General features: G+C 43.0%; 1 protein-coding gene across 1 annotated transcript in view; it reads left to right on the top strand.

Moving 5' to 3' along the window:
• The window catches only part of TBC1D10A (TBC1 domain family member 10A), a 621584-nt gene that overhangs the window by 272240 nt on the left and 331578 nt on the right, over positions 1–17766 (top strand). Inside the window, exon 3 of the mRNA XM_069619305.1 lies at positions 1155–1262. Within this exon, the coding sequence (XP_069475406.1) occupies positions 1155–1262 (108 nt within the window). The remainder of the gene's footprint in view (positions 1–1154; positions 1263–17766) is intronic.

Raw genomic sequence — 17766 nt, 5'->3', positions numbered from 1 at the left:
CTCTCTCTCTCTCTCTCTCTCTCTCTCTCTCTCTCTCTCTCTCTCTCTCTCTCTCTCTCTCTCTCTCTCTCTCTCTCTCTCTCTCTCTCTCTCTCTCTCTCTCTCTCTCTCTTCTGGTTCTCCTAGGTGTGGGCACAATAGGCTATTCTAGATAACCACCTGTGCTGTGAGCTCCCTATGGTAGCTAGTGCAGTAAATCAGTTGCGTGTTATGTACATTTGACCATTAAACTCTGCTACGGTTCGATTGGGTACGTTTCTACAGAATATCAATCAAATTAACCCATTACATGTTAACTTTGTGTCTTAATCATGATGGCTCTGCCATTCCTGTTGGCACTTCTGGAGTGGGGGCATTTGGGTGGCACTGATGCAAGGGAGACTGGGTGGCTCCAGTCATACATGAGGTGGCACTTTCAGTGTCCCTGTAACAGAGCGAGGCTGGCATCACGATATGGTGGATTTTTGAATAAATGCAGAACCAGTTAACCCCTGTAAATGTTTAATTAGTTGTAGTTTTTTTTGAAGACCGCATTAACAAACGTAAGTAATCTGTGCTTTTTATAGCCCATACCTTTTTTTATTTTTTTTTATTTTTTCTCTCCAATATTAATTCTCGCTCGATGGGAATTGTTTGTGTTGGCAATACAGCATGCGAGCATCATGTTGGTTCTTACAGCTTGCCCTCTATTTGAGATTTCATCCCTTCTAGACTTGCCCACGTTTGAGACATGCACAGTCCTCAAAAGGGGGGGGAAGCATACAGCTTATGCTTCAACTTGCATGGCCTTTCCTGTTCCAAAATATTCTGTGGGTCCGTAATTGATATGTGCTTCAAAAAGAAATCGAAGATGACTGTGTGGCAAGGAACTGAGGATTATTTCAGTTCTGTCAATTAAATAACAAAACATTCTTGAGTGTGGATAGAGTATAAATGTTATATTCTTGTTACACGAGTTTCTCTTAACAGCATAAAATAGGTTCAGTGCAGTAAATACTATGTAGGTAGTCGAGTCCATTGATTACTGTTCAGGAAGCAGTCTGTGGATTCTACATTGCAACTGAAGTTTTATTTTTTAACTCTACTTTATATTTTGTATTGCCTATCTCTGCGTTTTGCTCATTAGTCATTTTAACCTCCGTGTTCGATTGCAGATTCGATTAAGGTGTCAGAAAGGCATTCCGCCTTCTTTGCGTGGACGTGCCTGGCAGTACTTATCGGGAAGCAAAGTCAAAATGGAGCAGAATCATGGAAAGTTTGATGTAAGCTCTTTCTTTCCTTTTTTCCTATTCCGCTGTATGTTTGCCTTTTGTTCGAGCATTGAATGTCAGTTACAGCAGCCTTTCAGCGATTCCATAATGATTACCTTAATGATATGGTAGTTGGTAATCACTGCCTCTTTCTGATGTCTGATTTAGTCAGTCCTACAATGTGTTCATGTTAAAAACATTGCAACAAAAGCACTGAGGGGTTGAGCTCTTGCACCTTAGACGTAAAGATTTGGTGGGACTCCTTCCTCCAACACACCCACTCACTATTTTTAGTTTCAGTTAGCTTAGAGTTTAGTGTCATCTCATGAAGTAGAGCTTCGTCCTGCAAGGGGTAGTTTCCTATAAAAGGACCACTAGGGTGAATGTTGGACTTTCAGTGGTGTTAATTCACATCATTGGTTAAAGCAATGAAACGCTGGTGTACATCATAATTAGTTTTTTTAACCCCATGTCTCGAATGGCCATTTTATTTGTAAATTGACAAAACTATGAATCAATTGGTGTTAAGTCCTTTCTACTAAGTAACTTGTTAGTGTTATGTTTGATTTGTTTATGTATACAATAGGCCTTTTGGAGATAGCTTTATTTCATTTGTCTAATTTTTTTTCTTATGGCTACATTAAAAAGAAAATGTATTTTAACAAAATGTAACTTAATGTTTTATGACGGGAATTGAGTAGTCCATGTTTTGGGCCGGTTGTCTCTGGCATTTGCATTTTTTAAATTCTCTTCAGACCAGGGGTCTCGTTACTCCTGTTGCCTCCATAGTTTAATGTTTTTATAAGAGTATGAGGTATTATAGTCTTCTTTGTTTTGCTGTGCATATGCCCATACCACTTTATCTTTGAAGTTTGCTTAACATTAGTTTGGGTGGATACAATTTTAGCTTTTTCTGCAGAGCCTTTGTTGTTGTGCATCTGTCCCCTTGCAGAATCCCCCTCCTAAAGGGAACCTTGCGAAAGGGGTTGTTATTCTAATGCCGGTACAGTAACCTTTTCAATGGTATCACGTTTTGGGAATTTATTTTGCGTGAGGTTTTTCTTGTGACCGGTTTCCACTGATTGATTGTACTGGTTTTTAAAGCACTGCATTGGCCTAACCAGGGGAGGGAACAAGCCAATGATGATCCAAGAAATGGATTTTGGGAACGTAGCACAATCCCAGGAGTGGCCTAGAGTGAGTGGGACCTATCACATTCAGCATTGTGCTTGTTATCTAATGGTAATTGCCACTTTGTGACGATTAACCCCCATCCACATGGTAGACTCTGGAAACAAATGGGATATGTCCTCTAGAACGTTTGCCTTCCAAAGGGAAGAGCGAATAAGAGATTCATCTTGTCTAATTATTTTTATTTTTTTCCTTTTCCCGTTGAAATAAGGAAGTCTGAAGTTTGTAATTCTTAATGGCACAGTGCATCTGCCTAGACTAATGCCAGTGTTCGTCTTTCACCAAGTATGTTTTGAAAATTATGTTGGCATGTAGAAGTATATTTGTTTTAAGACATATTTTTGGTTAATAGAAATAATATTCTGTATGTTTGGTGGGGGGAATGCTTCACGATCTTGAGTTAAGAAAAGGGAATTAAAGGGCACTATATCGGTGTTAGTTTTAACTGTTGTGGCTCCCAGGGCACCCTTTCGTTAACATTGAGGATGAGGAGCAATTTTTAAAATGGATAATTTTAATTTGAGCCTAGATGCTGCTGATCCGAAGAATAAAGGGATCCATACATTATCCAAGTATTTAATCGTGTCACTATGTGCTAAACCTGAAGATCTGAACAAGCACATAGTGAAATTGTGCATCACTTAGGGGGTTGGGGGGTGGTTGGTGGGAGGGTTGGAGGACCGAGTAAACAAAAAACAAACTTTCAATCCATCTCTGAATAGCATGCATATGGTGGGCTAGTGTGTTAGGCAAAGTTTGAATGCAGTACCTTCTGGGAACACTACAAACAGCTATGACTACAGGTATAGGCAACCCAAACATTGGTATAAGCTTGTACTACACAGTTTTGGTAGCGTGTTGAGCAGCCAGGCTTATCTCAAGAGGGGTCAATGTGAGCTGTCGTGGAGTTACACAAAGATTCACAATTACAGGTATTCAAATAAACTTACACTCAAGGTTTCTTGCATAAAATATATATATTTCTTTTATCAGTCCGTTATAAAGCTTTCTTTAGAAGGGAGCAATATACTAGTAACATACAAATACACTTCAGTACTGTACACTCTGAGTTTCTGAATCGGACAAGACCCTTTTGGGATGGCCCACAGATACAACCTACACCCACGTGTGACTTCAGTAACAAGGGTGCTGGGGACATTAATATCTTACTGTTGGCAGTCGGAACACTCTTGAAAAGTGGGTAAAAGGCAAAGAACACAAGAACTTACAAATATTCTTAAGCAGGATAAATACTTTCAGATAGCTCTGAGAAGAGTCATTCAATTCAAATAGGCTAAGACAAAGTCAATGGGCAAAAGTCTTTGTATAGGATGCAGCACTTCAGTTAAGTAAATGGAAAAGTCTTTGCACAAGTTCTTAGGAGTCTTTGATAACCAGAAGAATCAAACGTAGGGCCACAAGCTGATTAGACTTGTGATTTGCAGAAGTTACACGCACTTCCACAGTAAGAGGTAAGTTCTCTTAGACTTGTTTTACAGTAAATTGGTAAAGAAGAAAAGCTGCACCTGATGACCTGATGTTCCTGTCCAGCTCTACAGATCTCACTGTTCCTGGGCCTCAGTCGTGGGGACAAGAGGGAAGACATCTGGGGACTGGCAACCGGCAAACTTTACTTTCAGTGGCTGTTTTGCGTTTCAGCTCCTTGTGGTACAGCAAATAGCAATGAGCGTGGTTGCTGGCTGTCAAGGTGGACTGTCCATACTTCTGGGGTCCCGCACTCTGCTGAGGGGGTTCAGGCTTGGTCAGTCCTGCTCCGTGGGAGTCCGGAGGGTCTTCCAAAAGCTTTTAGGCCAGCTTAAAAGTGTAACACACAATCTGGTGTCCCTCTCCCTGGCTATACGGTTCCTGCAGCAACTCAAATTCAACCAGCTCCGAGGTGAGTGTCCAGGTGGCTTACTTTGGAGTTGATTGGTCCCACCAACTCAAGGGGCTTCTCTGTCGATGCAAATTTGGCAAGTAGTCTGCAGCAGGGCTTCACCGGGCAAACCAACGGTCCAGGAGTTCCTCTTCAAGCTCTTCTTCGGTTCCTTTGTTCAGTGGTCGACTCTGCCTTCCAAGCCAAAATACTGACCTTTTTTATTCAGTGCTTTCCCATTCATTCCAGCTTAGCTGTCACTCACCCAGCAGGGTGGCTGTCCTTGCTGGACATTCAGCTAGCCAATCACTACAGAGTGCATTTGGGTCTCCTAGGAGACTAAGTACAGGGAGTTTAGGGCACCTCCCTCACTTCCTGCCTATGCAAGACACTCTGGAGCTAGAGGCGGGTTTCTCTCAAACCCTGCCAAAGGCGAAATTATCAGAGACCAAACCTGGTTTGGCGCGCAGAGAAAAACTCTAGAAGGACCTTTCTACAAAGACCTGGCAAAAAAAGATGACCAGGCACCATTTTAGCAAAGATGGCTGAGCGCCATTTTGAAAAAGATGGCACCTGCGGTTACTTTACCAGATCTGCGAACGGTTGCAGTACATGTAAACCAGAGTAGTTCAAAACAAAACCGCTGCCACCAGCAAAGTTCAGCAAGAGAGCTGAGGGTCTCCAAGGTAGAGAGGAATTAGCAAATATTTGAGAATTCTCCCCAACAACTAGTGGAAGCTCTTTTGTGCCGACGGTCTGTCTGCATTGAGTTATGTGGGAAATGTGACGGCTGTGGCACTTGGGTTGCTACTTGTTTGACTTTGTAGGCCCTTCACTGTGTTCATTTAAATGAGTGAACACCTCTCCATTTGGAGGTTGAAAATGATGGAAAGTAAAGGGAAAGCGGTCTTTCCTTTTATCATGATCTGTATCCCGTTTTACATTTTTTGACAAAAACTAATTTTACTTAGAAGGCAACTTTATAGATCACTAGACTGATTTATGGAAGTCGATTGAATATCGAAAGGTTTACAAAAGAATGTGGAAAATATAACTTCACCAAAAGTACATTCTTGAGGGCTGTTTCAGTTCGTCAAGACGAGAATTTCCTGATGGTTACATCCCAGAAGATGAAGACTTTTTAGCTTAATTTGAGCCTCGTCCTAGATCGTTCTCGAGTCACTAAATCGAATGTAGCTGTTTGTAGCTTTGGCTTTACTAGATATTGTATAGATGTTTGCCAGTCATCCACCATTTGCCGGCTTTTGACATCCACTTCCCTTGTAGGCCAATTGCTTTAAAGTGAAGTGTGGAGTGACAATTCTGTTCACACGTGCAACACACCCACATGTTTTATGCAGCAATTAATCTTTTGTAAAGCGCTAATTACCGGGGACCAGTCTTTAAGAATGAGACTGAGATTCGAACCCGTTGCTCTGCGTTGTCTTGCTTCCAAGACAAGCACTGCACTTTGCCTGAGCCATCCTCCCAGCCTTGTAATGACGCACACATTATTTTGAAATACTCCTTATGTAAAAAGATGCACACAGCGTACAATGTTTGGTATACAGTACTGAAGCCTGATTGATCTACTCCGTCCTCTTCTACGTATATGATGATATATGGCAAAATAGTGGCTATTCAATTGGCCAAAACTAGAAAATTATCAACGTTCTGTCTGGATTTAGCTAAAGACTGCTAGAATGCTAGGAAGTAGAGAAGTGAGAGGTGTTTGGTAGACCAGATAGTGGGATAAACGACTTTCAACGTGAGCAGTGAAATTTCTGCAGCAAAGTGTCTGTTTTGTTGTTACTTTCTTACAAAGTCTAAATATTTAAATGTGGACACAATATCCATAGAGTTCAATTTTCTTCCACTTGCCATCTGAGCAATTATCAAGATGTGATCCATAGAGAAGATTGCAAAGCCTACTCCCAAACTGATGCGCCTGTTCTGAAGAGAAAAAAAAAAACATTGTTGGGTGTATGATCCCTGAAGCCCAGAAAATATAACAGTCCTTGTATCAGATATTAGTACATTTTCAGTCAACCCTGGTATCGATGCTCGTTTCTAGCCCTGAACAGACGTCTCCTAATAACAGGCCCAAAATGTCAGCGACCACAGTATTGAGCTGAATTTCTGTCATCGTGACAATTGAGCCACCACCTCCAGTCATAGTTGGTGGACAGGGGTTTTTATTGTAGCTAAATCTGTTCAATGTTACCACTCTTGTATGCTCTAGACTGGGTGATCTCCTCCCCTTTTTTCCTTAAGAAAATCTGGCCCAATCTGCTTGACACTCTAGTACGTACATTGATTTCTAGTACCTTCATTGATTTATCCCGGGAGGATAGCTCGGCGGCAGCACGCTCGCCTTGGAAGCAAGACGACACGAAGCAACACAGATTCGATCCCCGGGTCCGCACTTGGAAACCTCTGGGTATCTAAGCGCGTTATAAACACGCAACTAAGACAATAAAAACAATTATGCAACTAAAAAATAAATTATTCCTGTAACAGCGCCTCGATGCCTGCGGGCTGTGTGAGCACTTTAAAACCCCAAATTTATTTATTTTGTATTTTTTAAAGTGCTTAGTTTGGAATACCATAAATGCAAATTGGGTATTGGTGAATTTAGATTTGGCCAGGATGCATTCTTTGTACGATTTGAATAAAGAATTGTATGTGCTGTCCAAGGCCCTATTGTTGGGGAACGTGTTGGTGGCAAATTCTTTCCCATTTTATGGGACCCCCTTAACATTTAGCTTTTTTCCACTTTAGTTTCTAGGATTTTTTACTTCTTTTTTGCAGTCAGGGAGATTTGAACTGAAGTACCCTCCCATTGCACCACTTTTTATAGCATATGGTCCTTTGGTAGCCCATTAGGCTCATAGGTTTGGAGTGCTTTTTAAGCACCCAGTTTTTGCTTTCTCGTGGGTTTCACCCTGCCCCAGCTTTGGGGAGTAGGCTGGTGGTAGTTGTAGTTTTAGTTTTGACTTTACCAAGAGTGCAGCCAATTTTAACCTCCTTGCACACACTGTGCCTTTTTTGGAAACCATTGCAGTGCCTTACGTCTTAATCTTTGGTATATTGTTTTGGTGATTTTTTTTTGTTTGGAGGAAAAAACCACAAGTCGAGCCTAAAATGGCGGTTTTGCAAACATGTACTCACTCAGGTGCCCCAATGTGATACCCAGAGATTCTTCCGTAGTACTGCGTGCTCACCTTAGAGGTCAAAAAATGACTTTTGTTTGCATTTGTTCAACAAATGTTTCAGAATCATTTCTACAGATAATGTAGAAGAGACCAAATGATTTTAACACTTTAAACATAATGAGGATTCAATGCTTTAATATTAGTGTGCATAAAAAGTGAGGATGACGGATGTAAACATCCAATGCATTTCTGATAGTCATTATCAGGGCTGTATATGTATCGAAAGGAACCCATTTACGTATCCACTGGCATCTGAGCGGGATTGCATGTATAGGCTGTGACAGTATTGTTTCCTGAAATCGCCCGATATGGTTTTTTCCAGAACTACACTAGAAGGTTTTCTAGTCTCACGGTTGGTACTGGTATTTCCTTGATGACTCGTGCATACAGGGACAGTTGATACTGATACAGCCCTGATGATGGTCCTGGGTCTTTTGCAACAGGCCCAATGAGTGGCCCCTGAGATTGACATGCCTGAATGGAGCAGAGGTTATTTTCATAAGGTTCTAAGTGCATATAATACTCTGGGTGTCTCTCTTGTCCCATAAAGTCCCCTCCATAACTTACTGAGACGTGAGCACCCAGACCCCTCCAGAAGCTGTAAGGGTAGCCCAATTTAAGGGATACCCCTTAATAATACGGGTACCCCTAATCACGCTCACACCAGAGTAAATATACCCCTCTAGTGAAGTAAGGCCAAGAGTCTATCTTGCAAGGATAGCACATTTATTGTTTACAGAAATGAGGATAGGAGCAAAGAACTCTGCTACCTGAACTGTCTCTTCTGTGCCTCAACCATCCCATTCTCCTGCAAACTGGAGCCAGACAGGAGCTTATATACTCTTAGCTTGGTCATTGGATATGGGCATGGCTCCATCCCACACCGTCCTGCTCCCATACAAGGGATTCTCCAGTCTTCCTTCCTGGTCAGCGGTTTCTGTATTAGAACATGCTACTTAACATACTGCTAGCCCATGCAATAATGCACTGTAGCTTCATTTTGCTATTTATGAATATTTAATGTACAAAAACATTTTCCAATCATTCTATCCATACCTCCCTCATTATACTCATATATTTTTATCTGGTCTTGTAATTGCTTTTAAACCTAGTTTTCATAATTCTGTATGTTGTCCATGAGTATGCTAAAATCTCCTTTTAGCATGCGTGGGCTTTTGACAGAAATCAGACAGCTGCTGAGTTATGTGCTGCTCTGCCAGAGCTAGCCCCAGTGAGCGCAATACCGCATGACCCCCGAGATCCATTTTTAGCGCAGGTCATTCCTTTTGGCAGAGAGCCTGCTTCTACTGTGCTTTGAGATTTTAGAACTAAATGGAATTTAACATTCACAAATGTATTCAGCGAAGTTATTTGCACCTTTTATATTTAAATAACTGCATTCTTTTAGCGCCTGCCCATGTCTGTGTGTGTATATATAATTATATTTACATGAAAAAGCTTTCTCAGTACCCCTCCTCCCCCCTGGTCCCTTGTAGTGCCTAGAAGCAGTCAACAGAAGTGTTCCCTAACTCTAGAGCACTTGGGAGTGAAGGAAGGCGCTAGCTCCTTCAAGAGACATTAATTGGACTGAATTGAATGCTACAGACGATGATTTTGAAAAGCCATTCAGCCTTTGGGCTAAGACTGTATCAGGGAGCTCCTGTTTAGAAAGATCACAGGGTTGGGATCAGAAGCCAACCACTATCCAGTATACCTTTTTAAGTTTTTTTTTTTCTTTTATAGTGTACAGGAGCAGGTGGACATGTTATACTTAGCGCCTGCCCCCTCACCTACGTCCTGTTGGAACAGCAGGAGAAAATCCCTGTATGGGACACCATTTATTGTTCCAATGCTGCATCGGGTTTGAGCTCCGCTATGCACTCAGCTGTATCAAATGTACCCTCACACTGAGAGGGAGAGGATCTCCGCACGCAGCTATGGACATCGCACAGCGATAAGTGAAATCTCACTAGGGCAGAGTGACGTCATGAAGGAGACCTACGAAGACTCGCCAAAATGTGAAAATGTGCAAGACGAAAGATGTAACTGAAGTAACAAGAGAAACTTATTCTCAAAAATGAAGGATTCATATATACAAAGAAGATAAAATGGCTAACCAATAAGTGTACATAAGCGGAAACAAAGGTAGATGAGACATATAGAAGCTTTCTTTAGAGGAAAACATAGGAAAATATAATGTGGCTAGGACGGCCATAATGGAAAGATGGACGCTGGACTCGTATTAGAATCATTCAAGCTACCTCGGAGACAGACCAAGGTTGCAGTGTTGAAAGACGCTGGAATAACTGCTTTGTGTGCACAACAAAGAGTAGTCTATTGGCTTAGGATCAAGGATGCCATTTCAAGGAATAATTGCAAGGCATGAAGGGAGTCAAAAGGATAAGTCATGCACGTAAGACCTATTTCTCTTAGATTAAGTAAAGAAGAAACATCTGAAAGAGCCAAGTATTGGGCAATTTAACGTGTATAAAATCTATACAAGATAGAGTGAGCAAGTCTCCAGAGGCCAAGAGAAGCAATGACGCCCAGTATAATTGAATCAAATAGCAGTAAATGGGAGGTTGAAATGGACATATTTGCGGTCTCCTCGCATGTGATTCAGAAGTCGAAAGCAAGAGGTACTCATTAAGCCTCGAATGAAGATAGTGATGTGCTTCTACGCCCTGAAAAGTCCCAGAACAGAGAACAGACTACAAGGTCAAATGCAAATGAGAAGCTTTGGCTTGGGGTCTGACCAATGAGAGATAATGGATTAATTGGGAAGGTGGGCAGTATTCCGACGTTACTCAAGCACCTGAGGTCCATTCTACTTATGTGCTGTGAACGAGTCAAAAATCCAAGGTTGGGGTAGCATACCAACTAATCGGAGGGTCTATGAAGCAGCATGTCATACAATGTTGCACGGGCCAACCCGCTGCTATTTTTCCGTTATAATCGGTATTATACGTATTTAGAGGTGGATCAAGGCGTGACTAATAGATAAGGGACAGCCAATGGTCTTATTTACATTATGTATAAGTAGATATGTTCCCCTAACCAATACCTCCCCTCAATAGGCTTTATGGTTTTCCACGTAGGATGATGTCATAGGTGACATAAATTTGGGTGTAAGACCTCTGTATGATTTAATTTATGTGCGAGTGTCTGAATGATCGCCATATTGCCCTGCTTTTATGCAAGCTGTTAATTAAGTAGTATTTGCCATATTCTTTGGGTCTGAGATAGTTATTGGTAATTCCATCTAGGACATGAGACGCTTCAAGGTGCTAGAGCACAATAGTGGTAGGGTCAGAATTTAGGGAAGCATACGATTCTGGAACGAGTTTTCTTGCTTTGTAAAGGACATCCTGACGAACACCCTTTTTTCTTTATAGAATAGTGCCATGGTACTAGATTTAGGGATAGCATAGGTTTCTTCCTTTGATCTTTAATATAGAAACGTTCAACCATAAGGGCACCTTGTCCATCTCCTGATTCTATTATATCACAGGGGACAGAGAGGGCATTGAGCTGAGAGCAAACCAGCCTCCCAAGGGGGAGGAGGGGATCTTTGCCATCTAATCCCCCTGCCTTTGTGCTGCATGTTGGTGACATTCTTTGGTGTGCTTTATGGCATTCTCCTAGTTTCTTCTTCTCAGTCTACATATCAACCATAACAGGATTCATGATCTGGTAGAATTATCGTGGTTTTTTGTTTTGTTGGAGAAATTGTCTGTATGTGGCCAGGGGCCAGAGGTGAGCTGTGCTGTGCTGTGCTGCGCTGCATGGGTCACGACACTCTGGCCTACTAGTTCCTCAAAGGGGAAGATGATTCCGTTTGTTTCAGCAGGCTTTGCTTATCTGGGCTACTGAGAAGAGAATTTCCCCCTTCACCTGTAGATGGGAAGCTTCCACTTTATGGCTGATAGGGTGGTCCATTGTTTGCCGGCGCACACCAGAGCAGTAATTTCGAGTAGTAGGCAGAAAGATGGTGAGGGATAGTCTGCCATGACCTCTTCTCTACTGTGGGGGTTTGCAAGTCAGGAGGAACCCACACACCATGCACAGCTGACTGTAACAGGTTGTAGTTGCTTTATTCTGAAACAGTCCACATAAAAGTTGAGGGAACATGCATATTGAACCATTGCTGCTAGAGTACCTTTTAAGGCTTGAGCTATGAGGTTATTGTGTCGGATGGTGTGGGGGCAGATGTGCGCAGGTGAGGAAGCATGCACAATGGTGGAGGTAGGGATATTACAGAATGGTTTATAGAGATCATTGCTGCCCTGTGCCATGGCATGGCTTTATGCCTTCGGTCTGTTTTAATAGGGGCCATGTCGGACTTGTTTTAGAATGGCTAATGCTTTAAGAGGGATGTGCCTGCCAAAACATCAATAATTTCCCTGAGTAGATCAGCAACAGTGAAGGGTGAACCTGCTTGGCTTCGTGGGAAGCTCTTGACTTTGCGGACTCCTGGTTCACCTATTTAGCCCCCCATTTATGTTTAAGAAATGTTTTAAAATCTTGTCCATCCTAAGCATCGGGCAATGTGGTAACCACCCTCTAGTAGGTGACAGTTTTATGAATCAGACATGAGGGGTGGCATCAATGTTTACCCCCGCTACTCATGTCTGATTTAGCGCCCAAATGTTTTGAGTCTGTGAATTGGGTGTTCGATAGGATGCACTGTTGAAATAGCAGCAGGTGCATTTATCGGTAGCTTTTTCTGTCTAAGCTTCAGCATGAGGGAGCGAGAGATCATAGTGATGGTACGATTTGGACTTTAACAACATTGGCATGTTAATCAGATACGGAATTCGTCTGATTTTATAGTAAAATGCAGTGGAACTTGCTGAATTGTTTCTGGTCCATAGCAGAGTTTAGCATCTAGTCTGTATGTTAGTGTTACTGTTCTTGCAGGAAGAGGCTGCTTATGCTGCACATGCACTCAGCCCCACAGATAAGGGGTGTATCAACCACTTTTACTCCCTAAAAATAGGCAAATTCTGCCCAAAAATAAAAATGGGGAGTACAAATTCTCCCAACAAAAAAGAAGACACGGCCACGTAGGACCTTATGCTCCGGCTTTCACCCACAAAGCTCCATGGATCTGTTTGGCGCAGTAGTGTACCAGAGGAAGAACAGTTATTAGTGCTTGATCAGAATAAGTAAACCAGGATATTTTAATGTGTATGAACAACTAGATGCAAAGGAATAATCATTACAGAAAGGTTTCCGTTTTCCATTTTTTTGTTTTTTCTTTACTCACTTATAACATACTCCCGTTGGGAATTGGGCTTACATTTTTGCTTGCTAAACATCTTTTTACTCCCAACTTTAAAAAAAATAGGCAGTAAGATTACCACCACTTCAAAATCCTATCTGGGGCACTGCATGCACTGTACAATGATAATTTAGCCATGGGTCGTGATAACATCTTCAAAGCCCATTTGGTATACCTTGGTCACAGTGAGTAGGAGTTCCTGTCCTTCACACTCTAATGGTGCCAATGCTGTTGCTAAAAGTGTGTTTATTAAATGTAATGCGTTCGTGCCTTTTGTATTAATTTAATCAAACTTTATCAACCCAAGTGCTTCATTTTCAAACCATATAAAAGTGCACATATTGAGAAATGCAGGATTGTTGGTCCAACAGTTCTATTTTGAGATCCATCAAATCGGAAGTGATGTCCATGATATTTTTGTGCAGCTCTTTTCATAGGCCACAAAGGCCCTTTTTTAAAGTCTTCACCTAGACCTGGTAAATTACTGCAGGAATTATTTGGACCACTTATCAGGGATAACTATTTCAAGTTGCAAGCTATCGGCCATGAAGTCACTTTCAACCTAATTTCTACACATTTAACCAGTTTCATACTCCCCAAGATACAATTCTGAGTAGGTGGTGGCGAGTGCACATTTTGTGCCCTGCACAAAATTCATTTTATTTCCTTCCTACCTCCAAAATTAGTTATTTAGGCTGATGGTGACTTGTTGACATGTGGCACACCTTTTGCCCTTTCATTGGTATGATGGTAAAATGCCTTAAGCACTAGTTTGACTCCTTCCCAAACTACAAGGCGACATTTGATTTCTAGATGTCTTCATGTTTCGGACCCCTTGTGGTTATGCTTTTGGAGATCATTTTTTATGCGTCTGCTGTACACTTCTTTGGGTTTATAAAATGTTAACCTTTTGGAGTTGAAGCCTTGGCATAATGCAGGAACCGCCCTAGTACATGTGACCGATTATCATCTGCAGACGATGCAAGGAGTTCCACATCTTGATTTTCGACCTGTCTGTACACTTTGTGCTGTTGTAGCCCGGCTCTTTAGTTGTAGGACTAGAAATTGTGAGCAGGGCTAGCCTTATGGCAGAGCCACCTGGGCGACCACCCGTGGTGCATTAAGCCCCATGCAAGCTTGGGTGGGTCTTTCAAGGTCTCCCCTGAGCTGACGTGGTAGGAGAAGGTGTGGCAGGCGCCCAATTGAAATAAAATGTGCCCCGTTCTCGGGAGCGGAGCGCATTTAATATCAATAGGGTGCTGATGCTTATGCATCAGTGCCTATTGAAAAATGTGATGCCCCTCTGCATGACCTGGGGCATGTGGAGGGACGCCAGATTTTTGTTTGGCCACCCGGGGTGCTGCCACTGCTAAGACCAACACTGATTTTAAGTAATTTAAATTCAGTAAGAATTGAAGCAAGGGCCCAAGCAAAAATGAGCAAATACATTCTAACCCCAGAAGCAGTGTGAGGATCATTGTGCACTTCCTAACCCCAGAAGCAATGGAGGATCATTTAGGTTATCCTGTGATGTTTATGCTGTGGCACCGGAGACCCAGTTGGCTCCCATGCCATCCTGACATGTGACTAAGTGATGAACATGCAACGTTACAGACCTATGGTCTGATTTCGGGATGTCTTTCTCAGCTGGGGTATACAGTTCCGTCATTTTCTTTTGTTACACTAGAGTAGCCACTGACAGTAACCTTCTTGGATGTGATGATTTTATTCAGAAAAGTTGGCACCTGGACGACCCTACCGTTACAATGCATTCTGAGACCAACTGACTCTCTAAGCTCTTCTGATTGTTGAAAATGTCCCATTTGTGGTAAGAAACTCTCAGGTGAGAAAACCACACGGCATCTTGTGTGGTCAAATCCCACTGTTGCTGTATATGTGCAGTATGATCCTGGAACCATTTCCATTTTAGGGGGCTGCTGCTCATGTGCAAATCTAGCATGCATTTTAAGCTGGTGCCCAGCCTTTGGTGGCTAAGCATTAATCGAGTCAAAACAGGTGTTGGGCTGCATGTTCAGGTTCCATTCCCACCCAAACGATTTAGTTTGAGGAAAATACAAAAGGGCACGAGGAAATGCATGTGCACGACTGCAGTGGGGTGGAGCATGCAATGTGGGAATAACACATTTGGTGTTTAAGTCCCGGGAACGTATCTAGGCCCCGGTATAGGGCATGAGTAATATCAAAGTATAATAAGTGAAATGTAGTGTATACCAATGCAAACGTAGGTCCTGGTCTCCATCGTGAGAAATACTGATGTACCGCCATATTTAAAGCGAGCCCTAGTTTTCCACAGGCCATGGCGAAAGTAGCAGCGTGACATGGCAAGGAGATCCGAATCACGTTTCCATCCAACGCTCCAACAGGGAAACTGAAAGTAGAGGCCGTCAGGCCAGACAGGTGTCTCGTGTTGCAAGTTTGCGAAACCTGAAAGGAATGATAATGAGCACGGACAGTGCTGCGCCCTTCCCCGAAAGACAAACCCATGGGAGCCGGGCAGAGGTTTCGAGCTGCCAAGTCCGATCTAGATTTAGGGCACGATTGCCCCCCAGAATGACCGTCCCTTTTGAACTGCTAGATATGCCCACAAACAAGACTCCTAAATCCTTCAGGAGGTGGCTGATTAGTATGGTCTCAAAGAGGCCCAGGAGGAAGTCCCAGGAGGGGTGGCCGATAAGGGAGGGGAGCAAAGAGTGAAACATCCTGTGATTTGTACTACAAGGAGCGAGAGATGATGGCAACAAATTAAGCCCTGCGATGGAGAAGCATGATGGGGGCACACAGGATCAAGAAAAACCCTTATTTATTCTAAAGGGCCAATTTAACCTCGAGTATCAGTTGAGCTTATGTTAACGACCAATTGCAGGCCTTGTGACTGGACCCATGGGCAGGGTAATGTATTGCATAACCCGCCAACCGGGTATTGGGGAACCGATGTGATGGAGTAGAAGACCACGTGTTAGAGGCCGGGGCTAGAGGAAGATGTGGCCAATCGGTCCAGAGACTATAGGAGACTGGTAATATGTATATAGATCGTAGCCAATGAGGGTGCTGGGATAACATTGTATACTGTTTGTGTCACGAGTGATGATTTGCTGTTGAACTACTTGCATTCGGTGAACTAACCCACTGAGCGAGCTCCGTGGCAGTTGGGTTATACGGCACCCTCTGTCACCTTTTTCCGTTTTATATACCAAATCTTTTTTTCCTTGCAAAGAGGTGCACTAAGCCTTTTTCCTTGGAGGATTGTTTTTTATCTTGTTGGTTGTCTGGAGGTTTACCTTACCCAGGTAAGTGACTCTCGGTTGCTGAAGAGAATCTGGCCTTGCATTGATGGTGCTCTGTCAACTACTTAGCAGGCAAATTAATCCAGATCATCAGAAAGGCCAGGAATGGCAATTCAAAGCCAACGCTCATCCTTGCTGGTTGCACTCCTGCATATACAGCACAGTTTCTTGACAGTTGATGCTGCTAGACCGGGCCCCCTCCCGAAGATTGCTTATCTTGGGAGGATTTCCTTGAGGGACTGGGTCATGCTGTGAACATTACTGATCCGTTGGAAACAATCACTGCGGTTTTTACAGGAGCTAAAGCACAACACATTTCTGTGCCATTTCGTTGTGCTCAACATAACTTCAATTCTGGCATTAACCTTAGATGTGAGAGCTTTCAGTTCAAGGGGTTAACAGGAAGAGTTCCTGAGGAAATTACGATTTCTCTAACCTGTCAGTTCGTGCTCTTCCACCTCTTTAACTGCAAAAGAGGACCCCAAGAAAATGTTGCCTTGAAAAAGTAACTTGCAAAGGAGGGGTTACCAAATGAAGAAATGCTGGTGCTACTGTGTATGTGCTGTTGGGGGTGATATTCATCACAGTATCGGGTTTTAATTCAAAGATGAGCTGCCATGATTTAAGTCATCAGCGTCTGAAGCCTAATTTCTTTTTTTATTAAACCTTCCATCACTCTCCTCTATATCCAGAATGCAAGGTAACCTTTAATGGGCTTTACCCTTTTAATGGATTAATTTGCAGGCGAACAGGATCATTTATGGTACCCATGATCTGCAAACATAAGTTTATGCGAATCGCCAGCAAATTCAGTCCAGTGGATATTTTCCTCCAGTCTAATCTTTGCTGCCAGGGCTTCCAACGCTAATAAAAGGGATAGTGGGCACCCGAGCGCATTCCTGCAAGAGGTTGAGCTTCTTCGAGAGGGAGCTACCAGGTGGTACTATGGCTGTGGGAGAGGTGTAAAGCAGTTGTCCCACACCAGAATGCAACATTCCATCTCAAAAGGGCCACTTGATATGGTCTAATGTCTTCTCTGTGTCAAGTGCAAGCAAAGAAGTAAGCATCCTTCCCTTTTGAAAAAGATCCACTATGTAAATCATGAAAAAGATTCACTATGTAAATCACCGTCCTTGCATTATCTGAGGCCTGCCTTCCCTTTATCAAGACCGTCCGTTCAAAACGTACAATTCAGGTAACTGATTTTTGAGTCTTTTGGCTAGAACATTTACTTACTTTTTAAGCATGTTTTTTGATGACCACTATTGGTCGGTATGATGAGCGGAAGAGGGATGCAGCTCACCAAACTGATCGGCTTCTTGTTGGAGCTGGCCAACGGCCGCGGCTGCGCCCAGTGCTGTCAGGGACAGTTTGTGCCCCTCCGTGGAGTCCCGTTGCACGTGCCCTCCTCCCATAGAGGCTCACGATAGTCTGCTGCTGAGGAGCTGGAGTGATGGTGGTCCCTAACTGCAACATAAGAACGGTACCCGTATGGTAATGGAGCTTCAGCCGTTGAATAGCAACTGACTACGGCAGATGGGGGCTGAGAGCCAGAAGGGGAAGGACCAGCTGGGGTGAGGATCCCCACGATCCATGAGAAGATTGAGATATTGGAGCCGCGGCCCGTTGGAGGTGCGACTCTGTG

Source organism: Ambystoma mexicanum, chromosome 10 (assembly GCF_040938575.1).
Source record: "Ambystoma mexicanum isolate Mex_15411 chromosome 10, UKY_AmexF1_1, whole genome shotgun sequence".
NCBI classification, from domain to species: domain Eukaryota; kingdom Metazoa; phylum Chordata; class Amphibia; order Caudata; family Ambystomatidae; genus Ambystoma; species Ambystoma mexicanum.
The sequence above is the reverse complement of the archived record's forward strand: the minus strand, read 5'-3'. Positions and strand labels throughout refer to the sequence as shown.